Source organism: Mastomys coucha, unplaced genomic scaffold (genome assembly GCF_008632895.1).
Source record: "Mastomys coucha isolate ucsf_1 unplaced genomic scaffold, UCSF_Mcou_1 pScaffold6, whole genome shotgun sequence".
NCBI lineage: Eukaryota > Metazoa > Chordata > Mammalia > Rodentia > Muridae > Mastomys > Mastomys coucha.
In genome coordinates, this window is record NW_022196912.1 from 25,412,883 (window position 1) to 25,437,662 (window position 24,780).

General features: G+C 42.5%; 2 protein-coding genes across 2 annotated transcripts in view; one reads left to right on the forward strand and one right to left on the reverse strand.

The window, feature by feature from the left end:
• The window catches only part of Selenoi (selenoprotein I), a 39,252-nt gene extending 15,907 nt beyond the window's left edge, over nt 1–23,345 (reverse strand). The window contains exons 1-5 of the mRNA XM_031355865.1: nt 23,113–23,345; nt 8,114–8,182; nt 7,063–7,171; nt 4,395–4,469; nt 466–728 (exon numbers count right to left, since the gene is read on the reverse strand). Of these exons, the coding sequence (XP_031211725.1) occupies nt 466–728; nt 4,395–4,469; nt 7,063–7,171; nt 8,114–8,182; nt 23,113–23,169 (573 nt within the window). The 5' untranslated portion in view covers nt 23,170–23,345. The remainder of the gene's footprint in view (nt 1–465; nt 729–4,394; nt 4,470–7,062; nt 7,172–8,113; nt 8,183–23,112) is intronic.
• A 194-nt stretch (nt 23,346–23,539) lies between these two features.
• The window catches only part of Adgrf3 (adhesion G protein-coupled receptor F3), a 34,535-nt gene continuing 33,294 nt past the window's right edge, over nt 23,540–24,780 (forward strand). Inside the window, exon 1 of the mRNA XM_031356926.1 lies at nt 23,540–23,704. The gene's annotated coding sequence lies outside the window, so the exon portion shown is untranslated. The remainder of the gene's footprint in view (nt 23,705–24,780) is intronic.

Below are 24,780 nucleotides of genomic sequence, written 5' to 3' on the forward strand. Positions count from 1 at the left end.
CACCACGGCCTGGCCAATTCTCCTTTTTTTTATCTTTATTAATCTTTTTTTTTTAATGTTTGTGGTTCTTTTGTTTGGTTTGGCTTTTAGAAACAGGGTTTTTCGGTGTAGCCCTGGCTGTCCTAGAACTTGCTCTCTATATCAGGGTGGCCTCAAACAAGAGATCTGCCTGTTTCTGCCTCCTGGCCTTCTGAGTGCTGGGACTAAAGGGGTGTGCAAACACAACCCAGTTGTACGTGTGTTTTTGCTTGCATGTGTATCTGCGCACCACTCAAGTGCCTGGTGCCCAGGGAGGCTAGAAGGTATCAGATTTGAAAACAAAAGAACCCATGCTCTTAACTACCGAGCCACCTCTCCAGCCCCACACATCAGTTCTAATTAAAAAATGTCTAACAGCAGTGAAAAGGGTTAATATAAACTTTAAAACATGTGGAGTGGACAGTGTAGGGTAGAATATATACTTACCACTTGGCTAATGTCATATCCCCATGGCAGGAAAAGAACGCCTGTGTTATACTTCTCCCAGTGAGACAGGATAAAAGAAAACAAAACTACCCATAGCAGGAGATAAAGAACAAAAACACTGACACCAGTCGGTCCTCGTCCAAAGATGGAGTACACAGTCACAACAAAGTAAACACACGACCAACTGTCTAGGCCATGGTCAAACAGCTCCCCCAACGGGGTGCTGGAATTGGTTCTCCGTGCTTGTTTTCCATCTACTCCATCTGCAACAAAACACACACCAAAGGCAGAGTCAACATCTGACGGCACGGAGAAAGTCAACTTCAGGAAACTGGTGGAAAGAGCAAAACAGGTACTAGGAATGTCCTGTCACTACCACCAGGACTCTATAATATTCCAATTCAAACACTTCAGAAATAAAATATGTATTGTCTTGTTTTAAATACTTATTTTACATTGATTGATTGATATTGTGTGTGTGTGTGTCTGCCACATACATGCAAAAGGCCACGAAGGCCAGAAGAGAGCGATGAAAGCCAGAGAGCTGGGATGACAAGCAGGGGTGAGCCACCTAATATGGGTGTTGGAAGATCAACAGCACTCTTAACCACTGAGCCTTCTCTCCTCCAGCCCTGCGATTTCTTAAAGTCCAATCTAAAAACCCATGACATACTACACTGAGAGTCTCATTTTAGGTCTAAGAAAGAATCATCCAAGCTGACCCCAAACTCCTCCAAACTGAGCACAAACTCTCAAGCTCTCAGAACTGCTCATTACAATTATCTAACCAACTACTTGCTCTAAGAGCAAAGTACTTAGGGACCACACTCGATACCTCCTCTGTGACACAGTCCCTGCTTCACACGTCTGGTCTTCCCCTTGTTTTAAGTGCACTCAGAATAAGCACACAGTACGGTTCAGATAATACTATGATAAATTTGCTGAACTTTTACAGTTGCACTCGCTATTCTAGGCGCTATAAAAATGACAAGGTCAGGAGAGACAGTTTAGCCATTAAGAACACTGGTTGTTTTTCCAGAGTACCCAGGTTTGATTCCCAACACTCATGTAGTGATTTTGAACCATCTGTAATTCTAGTTCCAGGGGCTCTGACCACCTCTGCAGTCATCAGGCACACACATGGTATATAGACAAAACATCCCAAATATGTAAAACTTAAATAAATAAGTATTACAAGAATTTTATAATTAACTGAGTTGTGCCATTGTAGTGTTTACAAGTGAGGAAGGGATATTATAAGACAATCATTAAAAGCATGGTTGTGTCACAAACCATGAAAGAGTCTAAAAGGTTAAGGGTTCCCTTCAGATAATATGGACTGGCCTTTAGAACAAGATGAAACATGAGTGGGAACTTAAGGACTGAGTTGGACTTCAGCAGGTAAGAGATACAGGAGTGTGCCATTTCAAGGAGAGATGTGCTACCAGTAATGTTCACTGAGATGGAAAACCACAGTGCATATTAGAAGCCTCAAGATGTCAAAGAGCAAAGTCATGCTCAGAAAATGCAAGTTCTAGGTTTTATAAACCAGTATGTAAAGGCAATTTCAAAAGCTGAAAGAGGGGCTGGGGAGATGGCTTAGCATTCACTGCTCTTGCAGAGAGCCCAGGCAGTTCATGAGACCTTTATCTGCCCCCTCTGGGACACTTGACAAGCACACAATGCACATATATACATGCAAGTAAAATACTCACACATTTAAAAAGAAAGTAAGACCCCACACTTGGCTCTCTATTAAAAACAAAAAACTCTAAAAGAGATTCAAGCTACCTCAAAAGTTTAGTAACTGGAGAGAGCTACTAAAAGATTATGAATACATAAGAGAAAAGCCATGCCTTTGGAAGGTTTGCTACAGCAGTGTGAATGGCAGGCTGGAGGCAGGGGCCCCAGTCAGTCAGCCTAGACTGAGGGATAACAAAGAAGGACCAAAAGTTGGTGTGGTAGTGCACACTTCCATGCAGGAGACAGAGGCAGGAGGAGCTCAAGCTGGTGGCCACGCTGAGCCACAAGTGAAACTCGCGAAGAAAACCAAACAAGTAAAAATGAGAGAATATGTGAGAAAGCAAGACCCAAGAAGACAACTGCCCAAGTTTCCAGCCTGGGTAAAATGAAGCAGCATGTTCTTACAAAGAGGGAAGTCAGCTGACCAGAAGGAGTGCTGAGTATACAGGGCTGAGAGTTTTTCCTGCTCCTATGTAGCTGAAGTATTTCCAAAACAAACAAACAAACAAACAAAAACAACAACAAAAGGCAAAACAAACAAACACCTTTCTCCTACTCACTAGCTTAACAATTTCTATTTTCTGTGCAACTCTTATATGGTTAAACCATCGAATCCACAAAATACGTATTAATTAGCTTGTGTGCATTTTTTTCAGTGACTTCATTCTAGCTCCCTATGTGGGTCCAAGTATATTTTAGAATATAATTTTTTTCTCTGAATGGTGACTTATAGAATATCTAGTATTATGAAAGACATGCTCAACCCTACAGAAATTACTGCAGTACCTAGTAAGTTAATATTTTGTAATGCTAGCATATTCACACTTAAATATTATAAACTGTTTCATGTTATTTCATGACTAGCTCTGCAACAAACCACTTATGCACTAGTGAATCACTGGTTCTGTGAGAACAAATCATTTTTATATGAAAATGCTTAAACAACTTGAAATTCAAGTCTGCTATTTCACATACATGTGAAAAGCACATGCTAAACTACGATGTTCTTGTGCAACAGTGAACGAGAATACTCACTCTCAGAGACTTACTTTTTTTTTTTTTTTTTTTTTTTTTTTTTTTTTTTTGGTTTTTCGAGACAGGGTTTCTCTGTGTAGCCCTGGCTATCTTGGAACTCGCTCTGTAGAACAGGCTGGCCTCGAACTCAAAAATCTGCCTGTCTCTGCCTCCCAAGTGCTGGGATTAAAGATGTACACCACCAGCGCCTGGCGAGATTTACTATTTTATTCGGCCCAGCAGAGGGAAAAGAAGGATGAAGGAGACAGGATGAGACCCACAGATGCTCCTGCTGCACAGCATTCTTGCAGGCAGGACAAGCAGTGTGGGCCTCACCCAGATGGCCCTGCCCTCTTTCCCTCCCCACCCGTTCCCCACCGTACTCTATCACTGACTTCTCAGCACCCACCAATCATTCTCTATGCCAGGATTCCTTGTCCAACTTAAAGCAAAAGTAATGTCTTACTCCAAGAGCTGGTAAATCCTGCGGTAAGGGTCAAACAACAGACGTGTTAGGCTTTGTGGGGCGTGTCCTTTATGAGACTGTTCCCCTTCTCAAGTGGACTGTGACTGCAGGAAGGCAGCCACAGACAGCACATAGAGAAATGAGCACCACTGTGCTCCAGAGTCAGCTGTCTTCAGATATGGCCCTACTAGGCTGCCCATGCCGATGGAGGCCCTATCCACACCCATGCTAACTGGACTCTGGGTTAAAAAGGAAAAGAGGCCCGAAGTTGGGAAGAAGACATGGAAAGGGGTCCAAAAAAGTTGAGGAGTGTATGTGTGTGTGGTGGGGGTGGGGTGGGAAGGGGACAATCTAAACATATTATATATATATATATATATATATATATATATATATATATATGAAATTACTAAAAAATTCTTAACATTTTCTTAAATAACAATAACATACACACACACATACACACACACACAGACATACACAAAACAAAAAACATCAACAAAAACCTTACTTCCAACAATAGACAGTTACCTGGATTTGGTTACAAGCAGTGTCACAACTTTCCAGATTCAGAAATATAAATCTTTCAATTGGAACATGACATTACTAAACTCTAGTTAAGCATAGGAGAAAATGTTAATTTATGAGTGTTTAGTCTTGCTGATGTGCCAACCACTGATTAAATGAGTACTTGCCAGTTTCTTACCTAGAGTGTAGGCAACAAAGTTGAGGATGCCCACGACAATCCAGACCCAATCGGGTACATGCTTATGACCGGGTGCTGCAAAGGAAAGTGACCAAGACTTTAACATAGTCTGACTACAGTAGCCCTACCACCCTGCCTGCTACCAGCAAGAAATGTTGCTGCCTTTCAATAAGAGGTTAAGTTACCTGACTATGTATTCTGACTGCAGAACTAAAATATTACAATTTAGCAGTAAACTCCACCAAAGACAAAGTAGCTCTTAGAGTTTATATGTAATAAATTTCTTTGTGTGCAACAAAACAAAACAAAACAACAACAACAAAACCAAAGTAACTCCCTGGCAATTCATTAACAGTTAAGTATCTGTGGTGGTCTGAATATGCTTGGCCCATGGAAAGTGGCACTATTATTGGAAAAGGTATAGCCTTGTTAGAGGAAGTTATCACTGAGGAGGTGGGCCTTTGAGGTCTCATACATATCCTCAAGTCTGGCCAGTGTGATCCAGACTCTCCTGGCTGCCTGCGGGAGACAGTCTCCTCAGCACCAAGTCTGTCTGCATGATGCCATGCTTCCCGCCATGATGATAACAGACTCAATCTCTGAAACTGTAAGCCAGCCCCAACTGTTTGCCTTTGTAAGAGTCGCCTTGGGGGCTGGCAAGATGGCTCAGTGGGTAAGAGCACTGACTGCCCTTCCGAAGGTCCTGAGTTCGGATCCCAGCAACCACATGGTGGCTCACAACCACCCGTAATGAGATTTGACGCCCTCTTCTGGTGCGTCTGAAGACAGCTACAGTGAATTACGTAGGAGCGAGCGGGGCTGGAGCGAGTGGGCTGGCAGAGGTCCTGAGTTCAATTCCCAGCAGCCACACACATGATGGCTCACGGCTACAGTGTACTCATACACATAAAATAAATAAATCTTTTTTTTTTTTAAGATTTATTTATTTATTATATGTAAGTATACTGTAGCTGTCTTCAGACACACCAGAAGAGGGTGTCAGATCTCATTATGGGTGGTTGTGAGCCACCATGTGGTTGCTGGGATTTGAACTCATGACCTTCCAAAGAGCAGTCAGTGCTCTTCCCCACTGAGCCATCTCACCAGCCCCATAAAATAAATCTTAAAAAAAAAAAAAGAGTTGCCTTGGTATGGTGTCTCTTCACAGCAATAAAACCCTAACAAGACAGTATCCATATTGTATTTTTATTATAGTGCAAGACTTGAGTGTTCATCTTCACTTCAAAATTATTTAAAAGGCTGGGTATGGTGGTGCACGCCTTTAATCCCAGCACTACAGAAGCAGGGGCAGGTGATTCAAGGCCAGCTTGGCCTATTTATCAAGTTCCAGGATAGCCAAAGCTAGAAAGATCCTGTCTCAAACAAAACAAAACAAACATTTACTTATAGAATCAAAATAAAAAACAATATATGAGAGACGTAAAAACTGAATTCACAGATGTGGGACATGCCTGTGTCTGCTGGGAGGCTGATGAAGAAGGTGATGAGTTAGAGGATAGACTACAGAGTTCCGGGTCAGCCTGGGCTACACAGCAAGAGCTCATCTTAAATGATCTTAAGAGTAACCAGAGAAATTATATATCTAACATGTAAAATCCTGAGTTTAATCACTACACTCACTATAAAATAAACAAACAAGCAAGCAAACAAGGCCCAAGTAAGAATCATTTGAGCCGGGCAGTGGTGGCGCACACCTTTAATCCCAGCACTTGAGAGGCAGAGGCAGGCGGATTCCTGAGTTCGAGGCCAGCCTGGTCTACAAAGTGAGTTCAAGAAAGCCAGAGTTATACAGAGAAACCCTGTCTCAAAAAAACAAAAAACAAAAAATCAAAAAAACAAAAAGAACCATTTGAGAGGAAACCAGCAGTCATCTGAAGGGAAGGAATGAACAGAAGGAAGGAGAAACTGCATTCATTCCCTTTAGATTAGAGCAGCTTTTCTTTTTTATGACTCATTCCTGGCATTTATGGGCATGGTGGGCCCTACTTAGTACAAATTTTTAGATAGTTTCAAATCCTAAATGTCTATCTACATGTAAAATTTTTTGTATGCTTGTGAACTTCTGCTATATGCTAAGGCCAGCCTTGAACTCCTAACTCCCCTACCTCCCACATGTAAAGTGCTGGGATTATAAGCATATATCGCTATCATCAGCATGCTTCTAATTATTCGTTATTTGCCAAAGCCTCACCGTTTTTTAGAAAGCATATCTGAATTTAATAGGTAAGTTGCTAACGTATTTCTAAAACTTAATGGAAACACATGTAACATTATAAAAACACAACTTAGTTTTTTATACAATTCCAATATCTTATATAACATTTTAACATCCAAAACTTTCAGAAACATCAACACATTAGAGTCAGAAATTAACTAAGCACACCTTACTTTTGCTACTCAAAACGTTTTAACTTATGTATTAAGGTAATGAGACTCGGGCTGGAGAGATGGCTCAGTGGTTAAGAGCACTGACTGCTCTTCCAAAGGTCATGAGTTCAAATCCCAGTAACCACATGGTGGCTCACACCCATCATAATGAGATCTGATGCCCTCTTCTGGTGTGTCTGAAGACAGTGACAGTGTACTTATATATATAATAAATAAATAAATCTAAAATTAAAAAAAAAAAAGATAATAAGACTCTTACCTGAAGCATAGAAGTCAGGGTCGAAGTATGTCAGGAGTAGAAAATTGAACACAAGCAGCATAAAGCCAGAAAAGGTTATAAGATTGGGAGCCAGCCAAGTAGGAAACACCTGTTTTTTTTTCCAAAATAGTTGTAAATTAAAGAGAGCTCTGTTTAATAAACATCATAGCATACATGTCTAGGTCGCAAGAAGCTATCAGTTTGAAAGATCATACGCAGGAGTTATGTGCATTGAAAGGTGAACAGTAACTCCAGGGTTAGATGAGTATCTTCCTGTCTCCCATCTTTAAATGATTCTTTAATACACAAACCTGTGTAATGATAGCATTCAGTTAATTTTGGAAGGTTTCAAAAAGCCTTTTTATAACAATGATCCATTACAGTGTATACATTTAGATTTCAACAGGCAGATACACAAAAAAAGAGAGTTGCCTGGGGCATGGTGAGAAGGTCAGCATCTCTAATATAGCTTATGAAAAGCATTGCTGGCCTGCAAGCAGAAGTTACTCAGGATGATGAGGCAGCAGGATTCCAAGTCCAAAGCAACCCAGTGAGCCCCTATTTTAAAAAGTAAAAAGGGGCTAGAGAGTTGGCTCAGTAGTTAAGAGCACTTGTTCTTCCAAAGGACCCAAGTCCAATTCCCAGCACCACATAGTGTGGCTCACAACCATCTCTAACTCCAGTTCCAGTGCGTCTGATGCCCTCTGCTGACCTCCAAGGGCATTAAGCTCAGACATGGTACAGATGTGCATGCAGGCTAAACACTTATACACATAAGTCTAAAACCAATTTTTTCAAAAAGTAAAAAGGCTGAGGATACAGTTCTGTATAGATCACCTGGCAGCATGCACGAGGCCCCAGGTTCAATAACTAGAACAGCAAAAAAAAAAAAAAAAAAAAAAAAAAAAAAAAAAAAAAAAAAAAAAAAAAAAAAAAAAAAAAAAAAAAAAAAAAAATCAAACTGAGTGGCAGCAGTAAGTAAGACTCTGTAAGATGGGTTAAAATGCTAAAAACTTGCTTAAACAAAAACGCATACCATTAATAATCTTACCTTCACTATAGTGTTCCAAAATGGATGCATGATATACAGAGAGAGCGGGTTGGTATCCAAAGCGCTGTACTGTTAAGAAACAAAACATTTCAGAATTAACCACTAATTTCTAACAAATATAATAATAGTATTTCTCAATGAAAACATGTGACCCTGGAGAGCACACTACTTCTATGCTAAGCCCTTCTAGATAACAAGACTAGAGTAGCAGTGTAACGGGGCAAGAGGAAAGAGCCACAGGGCAAGCAGTCAGATCACACCAAAGCATGGAGCTAATCCTAACATGGTTTCAGTCATATACTCAGAGTGCAAACTGCCAGGATCATCACTGGCTCATCCCTCTTAATCAACTTTATAATGTTGCAGTGTTTCAGTAAAGGCATTACACTATGGACTGGGATACAGCTGCGTGGTAGTGCACTGAGTTTAGGGACTGGCACAGGGGGAAACTTTTAAGAGAAAAGAAAAAGAAATGTGTCACATTTCCGTTGTTATAGTTATTTTACGGGAGAGGTAATATTCAAGATAAGCAAAAGCAGGACTTTTTCAATCTCCCACATCCATGTTTTTTGGTTTTTGCTTTTTGCTTTTTAATACATGGTAGCCCTGGGTGTCCTACAACTCACTCTGTAGGCCAGGCTAGCCTTGAACTCAGAGATCCACCTGCCTCTGCCCCCCACCCCCAAGTGCTGCTGGGATTAAAAGCGTGCACCACCACCTCATGGCTTTCCTACACCCCCCTTAACCTACAGTGGTCTAGTTGTTCTGGACAGCTCTGAGTGACCTTTCTGCCTTATTCACCTGTGGACAGCATGTGACCGCCCTGATCTCAGAGGCTACCACAAGGATTTGACAAGCTGATCATATATGCACCTATCAATAACTCAAATGTCTACTCAATAGATTCTGTGTGGTTTTCTTCCACTTTTCTAACAATTACAACTACAATGGAGTAACTATCTGGGACAAAAGACCTGACATGAGCAAGATGATGATGATGGAGATGTGGTTTGTTTGTACTGGCCAGAACTACTCTTCAGGGCTATCACCGGACTCTCAGCAGGCCTACTTAAGCCTACTTACATTGTCCTACTCTAACTTTCAGCAAGCTGCACTGTGACAGGCTTTCTGTCTCACCTGCACAGTGCACAGCAGACATCACTACACAGAAAGTGTCCCAGGAAGAAGGTACCTACCCTGACAGCTCCCCTAGGCCTCCAGACCTAAGCACCCCCGGAACTCTCCACAGATGACTCAAAGGGACTGCCCTGGCCTCCACTTAACAGTCTGTACCCATACCATGTGGTAGAGGCAGGAGACCTGAAAAACTGGAAGGGCATCCACTTCTAGCCCACTCTCTTCAGGGAAGCGCAATCACTATAAGAACTTCAAGTGAGAAGGAAACTGCCTGAGGTGCAGCGTAAGGATCTAATGGGCACAACGTCCAAAACTGTCTGTTCAAACAGCCTCGGTCATTAACTCCTCATCATTTTGAATTAGATCCAAAACAAAGTCTTTAGTTGATGATATTTTGCTCTTTTTATAGTCTGACACTTTAAACCTCTACTCCAGAAGTCCAGAATATAAAATAAACACAGAAAGGGACATTTTTACCCTATAGGATTCTAATTTGACATTCAATAGTGACCAATGAGTTCAAGTACATTACAGCATGTTCAGTATGAGATTCCAAGGCAGCAAACAGTAACCCTACACAATCTCAGTTTACACAGTGCTTCTTAAGGCTACATACCATTTAAAGGTGGATCTCTGAGTTCAGTGCTATAAGAATGGCAAAACTTCATCATGAGGGGGAAGCAATATAAACGAGTAAAGGTGCTAAGCTGGACACGGGTGTTTGCTCATGTGTGTTAGTACACTTTGACTTTGCACTGGGAGGCTTTGGTACATCCCAGAGAATGAAAACCTGGTAACTAACCTGGGGAACATCAGCATGGTTTACTTGGACTCCAGTCAATGAGCCTGAAAAAGTACTCAAGAGCAGCCTCAGGGCGAGAGGCTTTCCAAGCAAACTGTCCAGAGGTGGCCTAAGCCCACACACTCAGAGCACGTGGCACCCACAGCTACTATAGTCTTAGTTATGCGGCTCTTTAGTGCTTCCGGTTACCAAGAGCAAAACAAACCTCACCACTTGCAGAAAGAAAACCGTCGGAGGCTCACCAGTTTTCCATATACAAATAAGTCCTCTTCAACCCCAGCCTCTCAATCCCGGGTTTCATTTTACTCTACAAAGTTAAGCAGAGGAGGGCTTAAAAATCAGGCCTTTAAATAACTGGCAATAGCACTCCCTTTTGTGACTCCTCCAAACACTTTCGGTGTAGCTCACTAGACCAAGGGTTGGAGGGCTCTAGTTAAGGGTCAGATAATAAACACCTAGGCTTTGAAGAGTGAATGGTCTCTGCAACAAATATGCCACACTGCCATTTAAGGAGAAGCAGTCACTCAAAAACATGAACTAATAAGCACTGCCTTGTTCTAATAAAACTTCACTCACAAAAGAGGGGCTAGGAGACTCAGGAAGGCCATAACAGACAACCCAATCTGCCATTACTTCAACACAGAGCTTCACTGAGGGCAAAAGGAAACTGAGGCAGTGCCAAGTGGGAAGGAAACATGACCAGAAGCCTCCAGGTCTCAGTGTGGTGGGCTCCTCAAGACAGTTTGGATCGTCTGGTAACAACCTCATACCACAGGCTTCAGATACCTTCACAGTCTCCTGGTCCCTCAGCACTGTCCCATATGGGTCACTGGGCCACCCTGCTCTATAATGTGAGGCTAGCTGTTAGAAGCTAAGCATACAACTACCCTGGCCCTTTAACACTTCATCTTGCTAAAGCCAATTCATTTTCCACACTCCCCAGATAGGATTTTCTTCTTTTAATCTAGATTAAACTGTCCAAGAAAGTACATATGCCCCCAAACCCCTCAGCATGTGAAGCTAGCCATGTTAACAACACCTTTCCTCAGGTCTCATTAGAATGCCAGCTGAGGTAGAACATGGAGGCCACTCCCTCAGGATGGCTATGCATTAATTACTACAGCTCATCATTTCTGTTTGAATATGGAGCTCTGTACTGACATCTAAAGCTACTATACCTATCTCATAGTAAGAGATTTTCATGTCTGAGTAAAATCCACAATTACTCGAAGGAATGTTTTGCCAAATAGCCTAAATCAAAAGCTTCTTTAAAATTTCAATCCAGGAAATAAAGCAGAATTCACTCTCCCCTCATCCATAGATGGCTACAATATTTATGGATTCCTGTACCTTCTGACAGAGGCTGTGCTACACCACTAGCAGGAGAGTAGGAAAATTCAGTTTCCTGAGTTTATCCGGTCTATAGTCTAACATGAGACAGGCCAAAAGGAAGAACACAAGTACATATCATGAAGCAAGATAAGAGAAACCATGAACAACATTAATCATGTTGTAGAAGAAGAGGGCAGGGCAAGCAGACAGAAACAGAGCACTATGGGGATAAAAGTCAAGCCTGGAAATGCTGCCTGCCACACATGAAGAAACACCAAGAGTCACCAGACACTAAGGCACAGGGACTTCCCCCTAGCATTTTTTTTAGAGACAATGTAGCCCTGTCAGAACCTTGGTATGCGAGACTTTCTAATGTGAGAAAATAAATTTCTGTTGCTTAAGGCCACCTACTTACTACACCACAATCTTATGACACCTCTAGGAAACCAATGCCTATGTGACTATGCCCTACTACCTAGTCAGAGCTGTCAGCCTAACTATGCCCTACAATGTCGTCAGTGTATGGGACACAGGCTCAAGGAAAAGAAGCCAGGCCTGAAAGAGAGTATGTTTCTACAAGTGCACCAAATGGATGAAGCTCAAAAAAGAAGCCACGGGCTAGAGAGATGGCTCCGTGACTAAAAGCATGTACTGCTCTTGCAGAGGACAAGAGTCTGGGTCCCAGCACCCTCATCAAGTGACTCATGACCACCTACAACTCCAGTTCCAGGGGATTCAATGCCTGTGGTCTCTGTGGGTACTTGCGCTCATTCACATATGGGCACAGGCATATACAAATAATTAAAAATAAGTATTTTTTAAATTAAGTCATAATTATAGTTTGGTGAGAGTAACTAAAAAAATTACTGGAGATAATTCTGGATCACTGTTTAAGACTCATGAACTTACACATTTAAGATCTGTGTCTGTATATCGTTCACACCCTAGGAGGGAAAAAGAGGCCCTGTCAGATGGCTCAGCAAGGTTAGGCATTTGCCACCAAGCCTTACTACAGGTTTCATCCCTGGAAACCCCATGGTGGGTGGGTGGGGGAGTGGGGGAGGGTGAGAGAGAGAGAAAGAGAGAGAGAACACAGATGTCCAACATCTCCATGATGTCCTCTAACCTCTGCTTGTGCATTATCTTACTATGAATTACATTTAACAAAAGACCCAGGCTTACCTAGCTGATATATAAACATCATATTGTAAAGCACATTTAAAACTGAGTATCATGACTAACACCTGTAATCCAGTGCTTTGGAGGCCAAGGTAGAAGGATCACAAGCCTAGACCAGTCTGGGCTAAACAGTGAGAGACCCTTCTTTAAAAACAAAACAAAATATGTACTAGCTGATTGTGGGACTCCATAAAATTTGACTTACAAATAAATTAGTGGTGGTTCATAAACGGCACGTGCTGCTGTTACCATTTCAGATGTAAGCAAACTCAAACATCATTTCCAAGATTCCTTTTTTTGTTTGTTTGTTTGTTTTTCAAGACAGGGTTTTTCTGTGTCATTACCCAGGCTGTCCTGGAACACTGATACATACACACACACATACACTCTCTCTCTGCAGACCAGGCTGACCTCAACTTACAGAGATCCAACTGCCTCTGCCTCCTCAGTGCTGGGATTAAAGGTGTTCCCCCACAATGCCCAAGGGGTAAAAAGCAAGATAGTTCATAATGAGATTTCAGTATAAAGTAAAATTATTACTTCTATCACTTAAGCATAGCATATAATACAAAAGGTCCCAATTGTTAAAAACTATTCTTTAAAAAAAAATTCAAAGAGCTGCCTTCCATGTAACAAATTTGGGACTTGGTACCTGAACAGAAAGAAAAAGGTAGACAGCACAGAAGTTTCTTAATTTGATCCTTTATACTTCCAGGACACAGCAGGCATTCAATAAACACATATAACGTCTGCACATATGAACAAGTAAATGTATCAAGTGTACTCTGTATTCACTGGAAGAGCAACACATTAGCCTGTCAGTAAATACTATAAAGTAGATATAATAATGTTAATTGCCATTTGACAGAAATCTAGAATCACCTGGGCCTCTCTCTGAACATGTGGAGATTATGTTATATAAGGTGGGAAAGCCATCTTAATTGTGAGCTGTTCCTGGGCAGGAAATCTGGACCCTAGGCAAAGTGGAGAAAGCCAGATGAGCGAGCACTCATCCCTCTCCTTTCCCTGGGTATGGATCTGAGGTGAGCAACTGTTTCAAACCCCTGCTGCCTTGACTGCCCTGCCACGGATTGTGAGGGAAGTTGCTTTAGTCAAGAGTATTTTATCCTAGCAACAGGAAGAGAAATTAAAGTAAGGATTATCTGCCCCAATCTTACAGATAGAGAGGCTATAAAACTCTGATTAGCTCAGCTAACAAATGGGAGGGTCTAAGTTATAAATCATGAGTCCAATAAGACTAAGTCCTCTTAGAACACTCTAGTGAAACTGATCACTTTGCTTTAAGCCAGACTACACTGTCTTGATACAACCATTAACTCCTAGAGCTGTGACCCCTTTGGGAATGAACGACCCTTTGACAGTGGTTGCATATCAGATATCCTGCATATCAGACATCACATTTCATAACGATAGCAAAATTACAGTTATGAAGTAGCAATGAAAATAATTTAATTTTATGGTTGGAGTCAGCATGACGTGACAAACTATTAAAGAGCTTCAGCATCAGGGAAGTTGAGAACCACTGTCCTATATTCAGTGCACTAAAACTGCAGGCTCTCCTGGTATAGGCTTTTCTCTCCCAATGTGTGGAACAGGCATCTCAGAGTGACTCCCAGTTCGTTACCCCCTTCTATCTCCTTGATGGCTCATTCTGCTTTCCTGAGGCTAGAACCTGTGGGTGCTTCTAACCAAAAGAACACAGCAAGGATGATGGATGTCACTGTTTTTTTCTGAGATGTATCATAAAGCACAAGTGTGAAGGCCAGAAGTCAGAGGTCAACCCCTGGTGCTGTCTCTAGAGCCACCCTCCTTTGTTGTTCTGAAATAGTCTCTACAGGAACCTGGCTCACTGACTAGGCTAAGATAGATGGCTGGTGAGCCCAGGGATCCATCCATCTCCACCTCCTCAATGCCAGGGTTACAGTCGTGTACGGCCATGCCTAGCTTTCTTAATTGAATTCTGGGAATCTAAACTTATGTCTTCATGAATTTTAACTATCTTCCCAGCTTGAGAACAGATACGTTGAAGCCTGATGGCACATTCTCCAGTACTTGGGAGGCAGAAGCAGAAAGATCTCTAGTAAGAGGACAGCCTGGACAATCTTAAACAAACAAACAAAACCCAAGAGCTAGGGATCTATCTCAGCCACGGTGCACTTTGCTAGTGTGGACAAATCTCTGGATTTGACCTTCAGCACCACAAAAAAAAAAAAAAAAAAAAGAAAAGAAAAATTACAGCTATTTGATGCTTGAAAGCTAATACATGCATATTAGAGTAAGATAACTTCTCTTTCACATCCATTCCTTGTAATATACTTGGGTATTTCTTTGATGCAGGGCAGTTCTCAAAGTGAGTCTCAAACTGGGCACAAATTATTAGCCCCAATGAGATCCACAGCATCAAGGTCCCAGGAGTGGGAACAGGGACTAAAGGTGTGCACCAGCACACATGGCCAGAATCTGCCTTACAGCAAACCCTTCTGGGGGTTTCCTGAGCTGAATGATAAGCCACCATCAGGAATTTAGTGGCCAACACAGACACTTCCTCGGGGTAACTCCAAACATTACATTTTATGCAAAAGGCAAAGTATAATGAAGTTTTTAAAAATAAATTATTAAGTATCTATTAGAAGGCTACTAAGTGCAAGAAAAGAAGCAATGTACCACAGCTAAGATCCAAAACCACTAACTAAACTTCAGATGCCTTTTAAGAGGGAGGGAAGGTTATCAGCCCCAAACAGAAACTAATTTCTTACATTCTCTTTATGACTGTGAGGCTTTAAGAACCACACCCACAGACATGACTCAAAAAGATTTCATTTCAATGAGTACAGCCATTTTATATCTGCTAACAAGTCAGAGCAGACTGGAGAATCACAGCCAGGAGAGACGCACAGCAAATGATGATCCACCTCAGTAAGGGAACAGAACTACCTGCTGAAGACTCTGGTTATCAAGTGTACAATAAATACATAAGGCCCCATGAAGATTCTTACATTGGAGTCATATTTGAGAAAAAAATACTTAATTCTGCCTGTTGTATTATGTCTATAAAACCAGGAAGAAACTTGAGAAAGACTGCAGAACCAAGGAATGCTTCAACACACGCCTATAATCCCAGCACTTGGGAAATGAGCCCTTCCACATCCATCATTAATCAAGAAAAGGCACTACAGATCTTTGCCTACGGCCAATCGTAGGAAATGTTTTCCCAATTGAGGCTACCTCTTCTTAGACGACTCTAATTTTGTGTCAAGTTGACAAAAACAAACCAGCACAAAGAGAGACCCTGAGCCCCTGGGTTTTTAAAACAGGTATCATGTACCCTAAGCTGGGCTCCTACTGAGATCCTCCTGCCTCTGCCTACCAAGTGCTGAAATTAAAGGAATATGCTACCATGCTTCAATAGATCTGTCCTAGACTTGGAAATATACTTCAGTTTAAAGTGCATAAGGACCTGAGTTAGATTCCAAGCACCTATATAAGAAAACCAGGCATAACATAAAACAAAAACATAAATGTTATATGGTGTATGTAACTTCAGGGTATCTTTGTATGTTACATCCTTCTTAATGTCACAAGCAGGGACACATGAACAGCAGGTTTTATTCTTCATTTACTTAACACTAAGCACTATACATTGAGCACAGGGCAAATATTAACTCATTCAACTTTGAAAATGATCCTGTGAAGTAAAACCTATCGAAGTCACAGAGGAGAAACGCCAGAGGTCAGCCTGCCTGATAACAACCACACACAACAGGATGTATGTACTCTGTGCTTAAATATATCACCCCCAAACTGTTTAATAAAAACTTTCATTCTCAGAGCTGTGAATGAAATGTCCCTTTTATCCAGTTTCACTTTCTGTATCTTCAGTCAACTGTAGGAATTATTGAATGGAAAACTCAAGAAATAAACAATTCATAAGCTTTAAAATTTAATGCTATTCAGAGCACCAATGAAACCCTGCCCCTGCCCAGCGAGGTAGAGATGTGACTATCCCATTATCCAGCACATCCACGTCATAGACTACCACCCATTAGTCATTCAGGAGGGGCCAAGGACTCACCCTGTTTCCATTCAAATCCCATTCCCCAAGCCTATGCCACTCGCCTCACTCAGCTCACCACTAGCCACTGTAAGTCATGTGGTCACGGGAAGACTATAGTGAGTATTTTGACAAAGATCAAGAGAGACCATGTTAATGGAACTTTATTAGAATATACTGTTACTGTTATTAATCTCTTGCTGTGCCTAAGTTACAAATTAAACTTTATCATAGGCTTACTTGTATCTGTAACAAAATTAAGATTCCGGTATCCACTAAGTGTTCTGGAATATATCCCCTAAAGATAAGGGACTACAAGACTAAACTAAATGTGAGCAGGGACACATGAACAGCACAGTTTGTAGTCCCAAACTAAATGCAGCTCTGGTTTCCACTGTCCATTTTCTCATCTGCAAACCATTAGATACATGTCCATTAAGCGTATTACTAAAGGCTATTACTCCAGTCTTACAGATCTTGTACATAACAACCAGCACCAATACGGAACAGCTTACACTTCATTCCTAGGCACGATGAACACAAACTACAAATCCCACTGCCTGGTGTCAAATCTCAGCTCATTGTACTATGGTAGACTGGGTGTTTCCTCCATAGCACTTCAGGCAACTTTTCTCCCTCTCCTATTGAATTTCTCTCCCCTGCACCAGACAGAACTTCCCCACCCACCCTCCTTTTGTCTCTTCAGAAGGACTCCTTTCTCTTCTAACTTCAGGATATAATTCAAGAGACATGTGAAAGGGAAAGGAGCAAAGAAGGAGAGAGGAAGGAAGGGAAAAGGCAATAAGTGAACTTGAATGTGGTCTTGCTATGCTGCCCTGTGGCTTTAAATCCCAGCCTCAGTCTCCCGAGTGTTACAGTCACCTGTATGCCTTGTTACACTTGGCAGCTGTACATATTTACCTAAAAGCCCTAGAGTACTTCCAAGACTTATTAATGTACTCAACAGGAATAATCTCATCAGGGTAGCTAAGGTCCCACTGATGATGGGTTATTCTTGAGTAACAGCTAACAGCTAGGTATCGCTGTATTTACACACGAGATTACACTGCAACCAGTTTGCAGTCCCAATAAATGGAAATCAAAGTCAATAATTTCTCATACTATTTCCACTGAGGCTCAGGGAGCATCCCAGTCTTTGAAATGACAGAAACTGCCTCTATCAGAGGACAACTCATTCACAAACCACAGGTGCTGTTTAGTTTCCTTGGTTTTTTTGTTTTGTTTTGTTTTGTTTTGTTTTTTTGTTTTGTTTTGTTTTTGAGACAAAGTCTTGCTATGTAGCCTAGGCCGGCCTCAAATTCTTGCTAATCCTGTCTTGCTAATCCTTTGCCTTTGGAGTGCTGAGATTTAGGCATGTGTCACAAAGCCCAGCTTCAGAGTTCTTTAGAACAAGAAGTTTTATTTTAATCCTAAACCACGAACTATACTTTCATGTGTCCCCATCCAACAAGAAATCAAGAAATGCCCTTCACAAGCCGGGCGGTGGTGGTACACACCTTTAATCCCAGCACTTGGGAGGCAGAGCCAGGTGGATTTCTGAGTTTGGGGCCAGCCTGGTCTACAGAGTGAGTTCCAGGACACCCAGGGCTATCCAGAGAAACCCTGTCTCCGGGGAAAAAAAAAAAAAAAAAAAAAAAAGAAATGCCCTTCACAAAAAGTTACTATAAGAAGTCATAGGCCTGTCATCTGAGCACTAGGGAGGGACAGACAGAAAGACCAGGTTTTCCAGGAACTAGATTGGTCTCCAAGAGACCCCATTACACACACGCACACACACACACACACACACAGAAAGAGACAGACAGACAGACGAGACATAAAAAAGAATTTTTAAAAAGAACTTTAAAGCATTACAGTATGGCACTCCACAAACCTTGCTTCTCATGGCAGCTAGCTCCCTCTACCTAGTCCACCTACCTACCAGATCCCAAGTCATCCCTGGACTTCTCCACACCTTTTATGTGCCCTACCCTGCCCCTAATACCACCTGCAGTTACTCAGTGACCATGTTCGGTCAGTCTTAAGTGAGGGATGGAGAAGACTGAATGAACAAAAAAGATAAATATGAGATACATGGACAGGGGGGAAATGGCAAACTGGAAAGCACACATTGTATGTATGTATGTATGTATGTATGTATGTATTTATGACTTTTGGAGGTTTTTCCATTGTGTTCTTGTTGTTGAGACTTAAGTCTCAAGGATGGTCTGAAACGTGCTGCCCTTGATCTTCCTGTCACCACCTCAAAAATGTCAGCATCTGCCTCCTCTGTACCCATGTACTTTTTTTTTTTTTTTTTAAAGACAGAGTTTCATTACGTGTTCTTGATTATACTGGAACTCACTCTGTAGACTAGGCTGGCCTCTAACTCACAGAAACCTACCTGCCTCTGTCTCTCTGGTGCTGGGATTACAGATATGTGCAATCACACCAGCCATATACTTTTAAAAAGAAGTTAAGTACTACTAACCCTGAACTATAAGAAGAAGTTCAAGGGCAGTGTTGCTCAGTTTTCTAAATGAGCATTCAGAAATATGGACTTTTATGGGGAAGATTAATTTATAAACAAAGTAAGGGTCAAATTCAAATGTATCTGCTGGATACGTTCGTTCAGTATGATTATTCCAGTTATGTCCTCTATTTTCTCCTTTCCCTTGCTAGATGCTGTGGCTCATGTCTATAATCATAGAACAAGGCAGCCCAAGGCAGAAAGATCAGAAGTTGGAGGCTAGCTGGGCTACAGATCAAGACTGTCAAAGAGAAAAAAGGATGGAGGGAAAGAAAGAGGATCTCTGCTCCCCTGGGGGACACAGTGGTGCCAGGTCTGTCATCTCAACACTCTGGATACAGAAGCAAGAGATCATGAACTTCAGGCACAGTGGGACAGACACAGATACAAACAGAATCTCTAGTCCCTCTTTTCTGTTCCCACTACCATAATATTCAGGTCTTCAACATTTCCTGGGCAGAGATTGATTGATTGATTGGTTGATGAGTTGACTGATTGATTGACTGGCATCAAAATCACCCAGTGGGGAGTAACCACCCCCCAACAACCCCCCCCAAATGATTCTGATGTCAATAAATGTGGGCCACAGACTCTAACCTACGGAACAAAATTACTCCCTCTCTGCTAGGAGCCTGCCTCCCTCTCCAGTCTCACCTGCCATGCCACCATTATACTCAAACACTTTATTTTATGGTTCTCAGAAACCCCCAGGCTTGTCTCTGTATCTCACTACAGATGCCTCTTTCCCTTCTTCATTTCCCTTCTCAGTCTTCATCCTTCCAGCCTGGCCTTGCCTTTACCTCCATCACGTTGAAAGTCTTCCTCAGGTATAACATCCACTCTCACCCCATCAGTGTGTTTTGCCTCTTGGCCTTTTCCACAGCACCTAGAACTTCAATCTGTACTCACTAATTATAAAGGTTTGTTTACCCATCCCTATCTGCCACCAAACTAGGCTCTTTGAAGTCAGGAATTTCACCTTAGCTTAATTTTGCAACCCCAGTGCTGTGCCTGATAAGCAGATCTTCCATAAATGCTTGCTAAATAAATAAAATTACACAGTATGACCCAGTGAGACCGAAGGCCAGTTTGGATTTGGGTCCTCTGGCATTGCTATCTAGATGCAAATACAATCTCTTTCTAAAGCTCAACTGGAACAGTAATAAGTTCACAATAGCTACAATCCCTGTTTCAGGTTGTTGTCATCAGCCACATTCATTAACTACCCAACAGCAGAAACCAGTTCCTGAAATTCTACTCTTGAAACTAAACAAAGTACTTAACTCTTTCCCCTCTAAAGCAAAAGGATACAATGTGACACCAGCTGCAACACTGTAAATTCAAACTGTGCCTTCCCTCAGTCTGACTAAGCAAGCCACAACAGTTTAACCCATTAAAGCATGAAGTCCTTCAGCAGTAAGTATCTGTCCATTAGGAACAATAGGAAAATGGAAAAATAGCGAGGAGCAATGAACTTCACAAAAGTGGAATACTTCAACACAACTGTCTGAGCTCCTTATTAAGCAACGGAGCACAACAACTGTACTTCTAAATTAGCTCGTCATATTCAAAGTCAAAAGTCAAAAGAAGCCTTCCAGCACCCCCGACTGAAGCTCCTTTTACCAGACTTAATTAAAATGCCTTCTATTCCTTCCCATTTCTATTCCTTCAGTATTTCCTGGGCATCTACTCGGCTCAGGATGCTGTGGAGACACTGATCATGTTGAACGAGACAGCTATCCTCCCTGCCCACCTACAGCTCCTGTCCTAACACACGAGTAATTATTAAACTAACTGCTGAGTAGGGATGTGCAGGCACTTCACCAGAAGACATAAATATTAAGAGAGTATATAAAACTGAATCCATCCCAGGCTTTCTTCTGTACTAGAAATTGCTCCTTTCTTACTACAGAAACCTAATTACCTCTCCGTGTGCACCCCTCTCAGCAGCTATTCTATGCAAGTGCCAGGTTTCCACATGTAGCTCTCAAATGTACCTCTAGGGAAGATAGAGAAATTAAACTGGCTCAAAAGTAATTTTTTCCACCAGCTGTTATAGGAGTGTCATTTCTTTTCTCTGTATCTTTTTGCTCTGTTATAAAAGGTCACACGGGAGAATAAAAGCTTCTTTAAGTATTTTGATTGCATGCTTGGGGGTTGGTGTCTTAATTCGTTATAAAGCATGTACTCTCTGAAGACCACACAATGAGAAGCCAATGAGAAAGAAAGAAAGGATCTCTGTGTGGAATTCACACGCCAACAAAACTGACCACACAGATTTTTTTTCCCCTTTGGATGCCTCTAATATGGATGTGGTATGGCATCCAGCAGAGAGCCTTCTACTAGAAAGTTAAGGTTACACATTTGTAATTGATTTTGGATCCCTCCTCCAAAGAAGCCTCACTGTAACTAGAATAACATCAACACCTATTTTACTGAATGCTGGGACAATTACTAAGCTGACCTTTGTTTTCCAGGATGATAGGAAACCTGTTGTCAAACACCACAGGAGTTGAGTCAGATAAGGAAGGGAAGCCACAGAAAACCACACTGAGATAGATGTCTGTCTGATAAAACAGGACTCTTTATCTATCTGGCTGAAACAATAAACCCAGAAGTCTCTAAGGAAAACAAGGTTCACCAAATAAAACTGCTATTTTATAAAAGCTTGCTCTAAAATTCAAGACTCAAGTTCCAAGAAAATATTTTGGCTGCCAATCTTTGCAGTGTAGCATGGATAACCAAGAGGCGGTGCGGACACACAGGAGGTGTCTGGGTTAACAGCCTTCTGACCTAAGTTACTAAGCTCTGCAATTTCTTCCTTTCCACTCACAGTTTTAAGACAAGTCACCACATTCATTCAGAATGGTATGGTCCAACACTGCTTCAAAGAATATCATAGGGCCTTCTAAAGCCCCTGGAGTTTTCTTCTATCCCAGTTAAACAAAATAATAAAAAAAAAATTCCCCCAAAATATTAATTCATTGCACAAATTTTGCTGGATGACTACTGCCCACAGGACCAGCCTCGTTATTTGGACACTCTAGTCGACACGCACACTAATTTCATAAATGAACAGATTGCCCTCAGGAAAGGCTTTTAGCAAAGATAAAACACTAAACCTCATTATTTCACCGTAAGATGCCTGGATGGTCAGTAGTTGCCTGGTGGGACTACTAAACCTGGATGAAAACCACCAGCATTTCCTGGAGGCTCATACCGTGCCAGCCGCTCTCCAACCCCTTTCAATATACTAAGCACGACAGAAACTCACACTTAGGGTAAAGAGCCTAAAAGAGAGGCTGAGTGGGGTTTCAACGACTCGTCCAAAGCCAAAAAGGAGAAACTTGACTTTGGCATCGCGTTTCTACGTACTCGAAAGCCCGCGCGCTCTTTGCACTATACAGTTCCTTCTAGTGCACAACCGTCTTAACCTGCAGCGCCAGCGCTATGAGCCTCAGTGAAAGCCTTATCCAGGGATAGGGTGGGGTGCATCTGCATTGAGGCCTGGAGAAGTCACTTTCCTCCCTTAGCATCCGCTAAAAGACCATCCAGATCTCTGAAGTTGTAAGCACTGAGAGGCAAGTGGAAAGTTCATTCAGACGAAGACCAAAAGAAGGGAACGACACCCTCCCTGGGAAAGGCTGAAAACTCGCCGCAGTGACAAGTAATAAGGAAAAGGAAAGAAAGGAATTTCTTCACTCCACTCTCTAAGGAAAAAAAAAAGGCAGTCTCCGCGGGGTGCCAAGACCGGGCGGCCGGCCTAGGATGCTCCCGTGCTCCCCGACCGCGAGCTCCCCCACCCCAGGATCCCCTTCAACAACGCCCGTCGGCGCGCCACGCGGCAGGCACAAGGTGACACGGACCGCGCCGGCCCCTCAGCCTCAGCCACCAGGGCGCGGCCGGGGCGCGGGGGAGAGGGGCGACCGCCCGCTCGCCTTCTCTACCTTGTACTTGTCAAAGCCCGCCAGCTGCTCTGGGCTCACGTATTCGTAGCCAGCCATGACGACCCGAAAACTGAACGCCCACTCCGCAGCGGCAGCGACACTGCGCGACAGGGCAATGAAACAGGAGCGGCACACGGCGCTGTGCAGGGTTAGGAAAGCCTGGGCTGGTAAAGAAGGTAGAGGCGCGCTCCGCCCACCGCGCACGCGTAGCCCGCCCAATGCGCAAGCGCAGCCCCCGCGGCTCCCGCGGCTAGGGACAGCGCCCCTCGCACGGCCCGCCCCCGGCACCGCCTCCACCCAATCGGAACTAGGTGGCCATCACCAAGTCCCGCCCCCGCACTGTCTTCGTCGCTTCATTTGCCAGAGTCAAAATAGGTGAACTGAAGTAAGAGGAGAGGTGAAAGGTCAACTTCCCAGCAGCCTTTGCTCTTGTCTCTGCTCTGGGAACTCTGAGTGACTGTTTGGGATGCTCTCTTTAATTTTGTGGCCCGGAGTGGGTATGTACCCGGAGTTCGGAGGAAGGACGGAGCCAGGTGCGTGCCACAGCGGGCTGTGAGCGCTTGGACCTGAAATGAGGATGCCGGGCGAACAGGTGACTGGGAGTGGTCCAGTAAAGGGACTTGAAAATATGTCCCTTCTGATCCGTGATGCTTGTGAACCTTGGACTGTCTCGTCAAATTCCACTGGTTCAATCGGTGCGAATTCCAATCGCTTAAGTCTCCTCGATTCCCCCATAAAACCATTGATCTCTTGATCTCGACTGGGCCCTGTGTTTACAAGGAATGATTTTACAACTAGGGCCCAGTGCATTGTAGAAAGAACACGTCACCAGTGGTTAATATGTATCTAATAATAGGAAATGTTTAATAGTTGCTACTTTTTATTGAGTGCTTTACATACAGAGAATTTTGCATACATCATCACCAACTCATTAACATTATTGAGATGAGAGGATTTTTGGTTTGGTTTTGGGTTTTTTTGGGTTTGTTTTTTTTTTTTTTTTTTTTTTTTTTTTTTTTTTTTTTTTGGTTTTTCGAGACAGGGTTTTTCTGTGTAGCCTTGGCTGTCTTGGAACTCACTCTAGTCCAGGCTGGCCCCGAACTCAGAAATCCGCCTGCCTCTGCCTCCCAAGTGCTGGGATTTTTTGCCCCACTTCCCTAGCACACAGCCCGGAGTTGTGTTTTCTCCAGTACCAGCAAGAAATTCAGATTACTTTACCTCTCCAGAAGCACTTATTTGGTTGGAAATGGTTAACCCAATTAGAAATATAGTCCTATTAAAAACACTATATCATTGATTCTACCAGTTTCCTTACTTCCCTGGAATATGGGCAATTGACTTGAAATCTCCACTTCAAGTTTCTTGGAGTCATTCGCTTAAAAAATTCTTATTAGGACCTAAGATAGCACAGTTTCTGGCTGTATAGGGTGTATGGGCAGGATTGTCATTTTTGAGACAGGATCTCATACTAGTTCTCAGCTAGCCTGGAACTCACTATACAGCCCAGACTAACCTCAGATTCACGACAGTATTTATTATTAATATCAAGTGCCAAAACTGTTACTACACCCATTTCTCAGATGTACAATTCTTTTTTTTTTTTTTGAGACAGGGTTTCCCTGTGTAGCCTTGGCTGTCCTGGAACTCACTCTGTAGACCAGGCTGGCC